The sequence below is a fragment of the Pavona decussata genome, unplaced genomic scaffold (assembly GCF_977016875.1).
Source record: "Pavona decussata unplaced genomic scaffold, jaPavDecu1.1 SCAFFOLD_134, whole genome shotgun sequence".
Lineage (NCBI taxonomy): Eukaryota > Metazoa > Cnidaria > Anthozoa > Scleractinia > Agariciidae > Pavona > Pavona decussata.
The window spans coordinates 3,935,095-3,943,913 of record NW_028145547.1 but is presented as its reverse complement, the minus strand read 5'-3'; the positions used below and the strand labels follow the sequence as shown (position 1 = coordinate 3,943,913).

The 8,819-nt window shown below is 39.8% G+C and overlaps 1 protein-coding gene across 2 annotated transcripts; it reads right to left on the bottom strand.

Annotated features, from left to right (window-relative positions):
- Positions 1–1,726: 1,726 nt before the first annotated feature.
- On the bottom strand, positions 1,727–7,579 carry LOC146467821 (uncharacterized). 2 transcript variants are annotated; one of them, XM_085125468.1, is made up of 2 exons: positions 7,396–7,579; positions 1,727–3,066 (listed from the first exon to the last, which is right to left on the bottom strand). In XM_085125468.1, exons 1-2 carry the CDS (start codon positions 7,471–7,473, stop codon positions 2,146–2,148), a joined length of 999 nt encoding a protein of 332 aa, XP_084981594.1. In that variant the 5' UTR covers positions 7,474–7,579; the 3' UTR covers positions 1,727–2,145. The 2 variants fall into 2 exon arrangements, with proteins under 2 accessions (XP_084981594.1, XP_084981593.1); XM_085125467.1 differs by lacking the exon at positions 7,396–7,579 and adding an exon at positions 5,261–5,408.
- Positions 7,580–8,819: the final 1,240 nt, after the last annotated feature.

The following is an 8,819-nucleotide window of genomic DNA, read 5'->3' as shown; positions in this document are numbered from 1 at the left end:
AGAAAGAATTACGTTACTTTGTAGATAGTGAATACTTTTGGTTTTTCCTTTGGACACAGTTTTCGTCTGCCTGTGAGAACATTAGTTTCCCGCCTGCTAACATTCACGTCAAATTCCCAAAGGTACTCAGTCCCATGCAAAGTTAACGGATCTTTTAGGAGTTCAAATTCGTGGTATAGTACCGCTTAGGCGGTGTTCAAATTAAAATGCCCACTGCCAGAAGTTTCTTTGCCTAAAAGCAAGTTTAGGGTTTAAAGTTTCAAGTTTCTTTATTTCCACATACTAATTAACAATGTTAATGCAAGGAACTGGGGTTTGAAAAATGTGGAGGTGTGTCAACGAAAAGCCATGGGGTTAAAAAGAGTTTAGGCACCTGATCTCATACTTAACAAAAGATATGATACATTTAAATTAATATTAGCTAGCGAACATACATGGAAATAAGTAAACAAAGGTTATATTAGCAAAGGTACTTGAATAAACAAATAAGTAACGAAAAAAGAAAAACAAGCCAGAAGGTTTTAAAAGAAACACAAAGGGAGACTTTGGCACCTTTTGGGGGCCCCTTTCCCAGATTATCGTCGAGCGCCCCAGTCAGTTTTGGATAAAAGGTTTGATCATCCACGGCCTTATCTTGTGAGAATGCTACCGTTGAGGGGTTCACGGTCAGGAATTGAGGTCACCTTAGTTTTCAACGAATATTTATTAACAAGGGGGGTGAAAACTGAAACCTAACTTGCGAAACACTGGTTTGCTCAAAGCATGGTTATAAAAGGCAATGGTTATGAAACCTGACAAACTTCTTTTAGTGTTATAGGTTTTTGTTAACATTTTTGGCCTTGACCGTGCACAAACCACAATAGATTTTGAAATGTGTTCGAGAAACTGACCAATAGAAACGTTCCTGTTAAAATATTCAGCTGTAGTGAACGTTATAACAAAGGATTGTGCACGGTCGCGGCTCTTCCAACACTTGCAGAACCATATTGTTTTCATGGTAAGGTTTCATGACCATTCCCTCAATTAACTATGCTCAAAGTCAGTGCAACATGCATGTATGAAAATTTTCATTAATTTGATGGTTTAAGTCCGGGTTTAAGTACAAACTGAAATCCCCCAGTTGGCCAAACGCACACGCTAGCTTTTACAAAAGACCACCGTTAAAGTCGCAGCAACAACCAGCGGCACGATGGCGCCCTCGTAAAAGGCCAAACATGGGAGTCTCCCTCACCAGCGAGGGGAATGCCGTAATTGACACAAGAGAGTGGCACTCTCTTCTTGATTCAAACAATGTAAAATGGTTGATATATAAAGTGTTTTAACAAAAACAGCTAGCCAAATAGTGCTTGTCCTTGACAGATTTGTATCAGCCTTCATAGAGTTCCTGATTATTATTGTCATCCAACAATGCAATCTCGCACCCAGAGTCCTCGGGCTTTTTGGTCAGCGGGTGGGCGCCAGGAGAGACTCTGGAGAATTAAATTATAATTTTTTTTATCGGCTGCCCCGTAAGGGCTCTCCTGGCGACAAACCGCTGGCCAAAGAGCCTGAGGACTCTGGGTACGAGTTTGTCAACAATGGCGTAAGGGTGAGGACTGGGCCGAACGACCAAATGTAGTATATGTGTCATATATATGACTGCAGAACAGCGAATTGCATGCTTCTGGTTGGTAGAATTTCCAAAAGTCGACCTTTGAGTGTTAGTCGAAACCAACACGATGGTAAACTCAGTAATTTTTTTTTTTTAAATTTGTAATCAGTAATTTTTTTTTTAATTTGTTAGTCCTAGGTTTATTTGACTAATAAGAGTTAGGTCTGGTTTAGGTTTCTTGATCTGTACTAATTAATATACGGTTAGGATTTTCTGTAGTTATTTTTCACACATCGTTCGCTGTGGGAAGCTTATGGAAAATTGCGCTGTGCATTAACCACAATTACAATGACAACTTATATAGCGCCAAAATCTAAAAAATCTAAGGCGCTTTACAAAAGTGAGAAAAATTCATTTCAAAAACAAGGGCGCTAAAAATGTGTTCAAAAAATTGTTCACTGAACGTCTTCCATTCCTTAAGGTGTGCTTGTTCTTCTGTTAAAAATCATGCTGCGTTGGTTTTGGAAAACCTGGATAATACAGTTTGACTGATGCTAATTTTTCGTTTTAGAAGACAACGATTCTATACAAAGGGGTATCAAGATAACAAATGCGCCGATCAAATCTGATGTACCCATCGCTACAGCGAACCCTTGTTCGATGCGGCCAAAGTAATACATAATTGCAACCAAAGGCACATTCCAGACAAGGCGGTAAAACACCGCTGCTATAGGCGACGACTCATTGCCATCTCCGCCTCCGAGGATCTGAAGCCAGCTTATGACAACATTTGACAAGAAAATCAATGCTATCAATCCCTCGGAGAAGCTTCCGACCGCGTCCAGACACAAGACATCGCGTGCAATCTCGGGTTTGAACAAGAGGGTGAGCGAAATCACTATTTGAAAGTACCCAACGATTTGCGTGCATTTCGAGGACCATTTTTGCATAGGCTTGAGGACTGGGAACATGATATCTGCTATTTCTCTCAGGCCTTTCATCGGGGACGCTCCGGGTGTACCACGGAACCAGATTATGAACGTACCTACGGCCAACGTAGAATCGAGTACCGTGAACGCAGCGGCGAAGAGAATAGGAATCAGTGACTGTTGATACAACCATATCAAGACTGCCGAGACAAAAAACAATCTTTCAGGCACAGTTCCTAAAATTGCTCCGTTTCCGTCGGCCTTGGGGTGCGACCGCGCTGTCACCACGTACAAGAAACCGATTACAACCAGTTGAGCACAAATGATGCGCACATAGTCGTTTTCACGACCGCTGAGTTTCATGTTGAACATAGCAAAGTTGAGGATCGTTGGAAAGGCTACACCAAGGAGACCATTGACAAAGTAGGCTATGAACGCAGACCAAGCTGTAAACCTATGCAGGGTGGTAAGCGTTTTGCTCGGGGGTACGGAGAGCATGGTTTTAAACCAGTTAGTTCCAGCGGAGTCGTCAGAATTCTTTGTTGCCTAGCGACGAAAAAGAACAATCTAATTTAATCTCTAGGAACGTTTTTTAGAACCCTTCTGCAATGGGAATACTTAGAATGGCTCTTTGGCGCATTTATAACCTAAACTGTTCTTATTCTAGATTCAATTCATTAGTTTCTATTTGGGTCAGCCACAAGAGGCCCCAATCCTCTCGCGGCTGACCCAAAAAGAGAGCTTTCTAGCCTGAGGTCCATTGTTCACAGCAGGCGGGCTCATGTCCCTTAGTTTCCTTGCTGGCCTTAGTTTTCTTGCCTCACGCGAGGAGACGCGACGCGCGCGTTCCCTCTCGGGAGGCAATTTTCGCGTGCACTCGCGTGGTTCCCTCGCTTTACCATACTTTACTATTACCACTACTTTAACTATTACTCGTAGTCTAGAAAGGGATCCATATTGCGGGAAAGTAACAGGTTCAATTGTGGGGAGGGGGAAGCCAACCTCGGGAGATTTTGTCTTTGCCATACTCAGCGCGCTCGTGGTCTAATCCGGTTCCTAAGGTTTCTGTAGACATTGTGCAAGCCGTCTATGAAAGACTTGTAGAGAAAAGATCAAAAGCCGCTTTTCAGGGGCACCCAACGACAGTTTTCTCTCAGATCCTTTGAAACGCTATTTTAGGCTATCTGGAGTGCCTTTAAAGCTCTGTAGGTTCATTTTAGGCTGCACTTTAATACTGTTTTATCTGTTCGGTCATTCTAGTGGAACTTCGGTCTTTTCGAAATAACTATAGGGCATTTTTGTCCATTTCCCGAAAACCTTAGGTCTTATTTCCTTTCCGAAAATCTTAGCTGACCTTTTTTCGGTACTCAAAACGACATTTTTATCAATCCGAAAACACTAGGCCTTAAATTTTCCATATCACGAAAATTCGAGGTGAAAATTCCCCTCAGAAAATTGGAGGGGATTAAGGACCTTCCGAACAGATAATTTACCGAAACGATCCGTTGGGTGCCCCTGGCTTTTATCCAGGAGAATTGGTGGATTGATTAACTTGGATTAACATTTACAGCTCTGCCTAGTTAAATGAAGCTGACATTAAATTCAAGTCATTTAGTATTCTAATAAAGTAAAACCACAGATTGGAGCGTGCATAAAATTTATCTGCCTTTTTTTTTTTAGAAACAGGGTCGATCCTTGTCGTTTTGTTCTGGAAAGCTTAGGGGGAGACTCTAGGGCTTATCTTGAACTTAAAGCTTGATCCCAAACATTTGCGACAGTGTAGCACTGAATTGGAGTTATTGTTAACGACAACCTGAAGGATATTTTACCCCTTGCATCCTGCTCACAGAATATTTGGCTTGATCCTGATTGAGGAATGAGGCCAAACCTACAACACTTTTTACACCTCTTAAAACTCTTCAACTTTCAGCAACACTTAAAACCCGATTACAGCTTGACTGCGTGGCCTGCAGAAAAGTTTATAAGCAAATTTGAGAAGCAAACGCGGCAGATTCAGTCAAAGTCGGCGGTGACTCGTGCGCTATATTTGTGACTCCTGTGCACTTCGCTATTACGATCGTTAGAAACTGAAAAAAAATCCCTTCTTTAGGCGTAGTCGAAATTTGTCGATTGCTTCCAAGACTGTTGATAATCCTGGCCTTAAAATCAACATTAGTTGGCCCTATAATCCCCACGAGGACGAAATTACTCATGAAGAAGCGGCTCGAGTACTGTTTGTCTTAAATCAGCCGGAACTTTAATCTAATTGCGAGGTCCGCCTATAAAATTGTCAGTTCCAAAGTAAGACCTCGTGAACTGTATAACATATTTTGGGACGGAATGAAGTTTTTTTCCATGCATCACCACAAGACTAAAATTCTTGTTTACTACGATTTTTGATGACAAAATCTATTTCTTGTACTTCATGTATTGGGTATACAGAACACAGCTGATATGATGTACAGTTATTAAAGTACGGTCACGCGATGTTAAATGCCTGATTTGAAACGGCCCTTGGAATCCTTACATTCCTCTGATGACCAATAACTACTCGATCGTTACTTAGTGTATTGCAACACACGCTTCAGAAACGAAATTGCTGGCATTAAGGACTTGACGGAGAATATTTAATTGTTTGTTGATTGCTGAAAAATTATTTAATTTTATAACTTTGGCTCTCTCGCGCCAGTGCTATAGCCACAGACGTTTATATTAGAGAAAATTATGAAATCGTATTTACCGCATTTTCCCTTCGCTTGCGACTTTGTTTTCTTCTGTTGATAACTGCCTCGCCAGCGCGTAAAACTTGTTCCTCCATATTATTTAATGCTTTCATATGCTGGTGGCCGTTTTCGGAACGTGCATGCTGCCTACATGAATATTCAAGATTTCATCTGAAAATTTACACATGTGGACTGGACTCTCATCGACCGGGATCTAGACTATATCACTTAACAAAAAACTGGTATACATTTACAAATGAATCGTAGAAAAGAAACAGAAAAAACCTCTCGCTTCAGGTTGTTTACGCAGGATAAAAACAACACCACTAACAACAGCACCCAAAACAACAAAATAATAACAACATTTCCAGTTTTGTTAATTACCACCCCTGTGTACTAAAATTGTCAACTCGACTGGACTGGGCCGGAATGGATTGCAACTCAGTTGAAACAAAAAAAAAGCAAAAAAAAAAAAAAAAAAAAAAATAATGAAAATAAATAAATAAATAAAATAATAATAAATAAATAAATAAAAAAATAAAAAAATAAAAACTAAAAATGCGCTAGAACAGATCACTAGCTGTTCCTTTCAAGAATTCAGTTGATTCCTTTCTCTCAGTGTTCTACTAAGTGAAGGTATTGTGGTGCCAGTTAATAACAATAATAATGATAATTATAATGAATTTATACGGCGCTATTAAGTGACTGTTCAATAGTGCGTAATGCCTAGTTACACCAAAAAAGGCCAAAATCCCCGTGATACTTGCCCTTTAATAGCCGAACTATTTTTAATTGTGCAGTCAGTTGGAAATCAAATCATTTTCGTTCTCAATCCGTCACACCACATCTCTCTGAGGAATTCGGCGTGTCCCCAGTCCACTCCGATTTCAAATTTTGCCATGAACAATTTAAATAACTTTAGGAGTCTTGTGTCATTAAATTAACATAACAACGTTGCCAACTAACGAAGTTTTTTGGCAATGAACCATTTCTTATATTTCTTTATCGTTATTTTCTTTGCGGGATTTTGATGTTATAACTACTTACGTTCTCTCTCGGCTTTCTTGAAACCAAGCAGATAAACCGCTCGGCGGCGTGTTGGTTCGTGAGTCACTCATGACCGGAAGACACAAATACTTTCTTTGCGCCTCGCTAGGTCTAAAAAAACTCTTGTTTTCGTGTCCGGTGGCTCGCTGTTTTCCTTTCTGTTATCAGCCGATGACAAATTTCGTTGATAAAAATCTCTATATATGTATATACATATAACAAAAATTTAGCCAGGCGACGACTTGAGCTTCGTAGAATTTTATTAGTTATCAGTGAGTTATTCTGAGTGCTCTTTCTTAAAGTTATCATTTCACGGTTAAAAGCCGGCTCTGAAGATATTAATGTTTCACATTTTAGCTGTGGATTAACGCCTTAATATGGGATAACAATTGGACGTACCCTGCCCTGGTCTCGTATTTATCCATTAATTAACAGCGAAAACTGGATTTGTCACTTACAAAGCTACTCAGCTGTAGGTTTTAGCCGTTACTTGCCATGCAACCCACTGAAGTAACTGACATTATCTGGGAATCGTTGTCAGGTCTGGTAGCTTCAACAGGACCCAGCAGAACTTGGCCGATCTCTGACTACTTTCCCTTCATGTATATCATTGTAAAAGGTCTCTGCAGTTGCTCTCTTTTCTTTTGTCTTATTCAGTATGAAGATTTATTCCATTTATCTACTGCTTGAGCTACTGATAAAATTGAAAATTTTCGGCCAGTATATTTATCAAATCCTGCATGCAGCACCATTTTCTTGCACAGACACACCAAAAATTATTCCGAATCTCTCCTGCTGGAAAAATCTTACTCTTTAAGAGAAGGAGAAGATAGGTATTGACTACTGCAAAAGGTAATGTTTTTTTTTTTAATTTTCTTCCTAAAGAGTCGCTAAGAACCCAGTTACAGGTCACTACAAATGCAGTCTGAAATACAAGAAGTTAGTCACAAGAATGAAAATATAAACCTCGAAGTTTGGCTGAGATGGAACTCCATACAAATACGCCGTCCGGACGAACATTTCTACGCTCCCACAGCGTCTTGTTAATAACGTTGGCTCTCGCGCGAGTGCCACATAAATTATTACAGAAAATAATCGTACTTACCGCATTCTCCCTTCGCTTGAGACTTTGTGTTCTTCTAGTAATAACTGCCTCGCGAGGGCGTAAAACTTCTTCCTCCATATTATTGAATGCCTTCGCATGACCAACTGATGGACGTTCGGACCGTGCTGATCAGTAATATTATCACGGGAGGATGACCTCATCCTCTCTTGGTAATATTCAACCTTACATCTGAAACTTTGAACATATGGTCTGGACTTTGGTCGACTCAACAAAAACTAGTATTGGCAAATTAATCATAAAAAAAGAAAAAAAGAAAACTCACTTAAGGTTCCTTACGCAGGACAAAAGCTGAACGTCAATGACCACAACACCGCCCATTGAAACAACAAAATAACAATGATTTCAACCAGGCAGATCGGACTGGTGCTGGCAAGTATTACAGGGATTTAGGGGTGATTTCAAACACCCAGAAAAAAAGAAAAAACACTCTAGAGCAGATCACAAGTTGTCCTTTCAAGAATTCAGTTGATTCCTTTCTGTGAGTGTTCTCGAATTACTTTAATACCGGAAGGTATCGTGGTACCATTTTCATCAAAAAAGTCAAAATCCCTCTTTAATAAATGTAACTATTTTTAGCTTATATTTTCAAATCAAACCATTTTCGTTCTCAATCCATCACCCCACATAGTCGGAGTAATTCGTGTCAAAGCCGTATTCTGATTTCTAATTTTATCATGAGCAAATGAACAATATATTGAAATCAGTACGGTAACTTCACGATCTTAAACATAACAACGTTGCCAACTAACGCCGTTTTTCTTTTTTCTGGCAATGAACCATTTCTTACATTTCTTTATCGGATTTTGACATTACAACCACTCTCCCGTTCTCTCTCAGCTCTCCCTCTCTTGAAACCAAGCAGATAAACGTGTTGATCCACACGTGAGCCACACGCGGATGGTGACTAAAAGACAAAAAACGTTCTTTTGGCTCGTCACGAGGAAAGATTGCGTGACGACCCAAACGAGCGGCTACGCCGAGGACCATAAAACTTATGTTTCGTGTCCGGTGGTTCGCCATTACGGAACGATGGTCTCAAAATTCATAAAAGGCAAAAAAATAAATTTTCCTTTTCTGTTTTTCTTTCTGTTATCAACTGATGACAACTTTCGTTGTTAAAAATCTCTATATTATACGTGACAATTATTTTAGCCAGGTGATTAGACTAGGAAGATTTTCGGTCAGTTGAGTGCTCTTTCAATGAATTTTCGCCGTTAATATTGACGGCTTATAGTTAGCTCTGTAAATAATATTGTTCTCAATTTCCGCTGTTATTTCACGGCTAAGAATCGGCTCTGAAGATAATATTGTTTCACATTTTAGCTGTTAATTAACGGCTAAATACGGGATGAAAATTGGACGCACTCTGGTCCCGCATTTAGGCATTTATTACTATCGGCAAA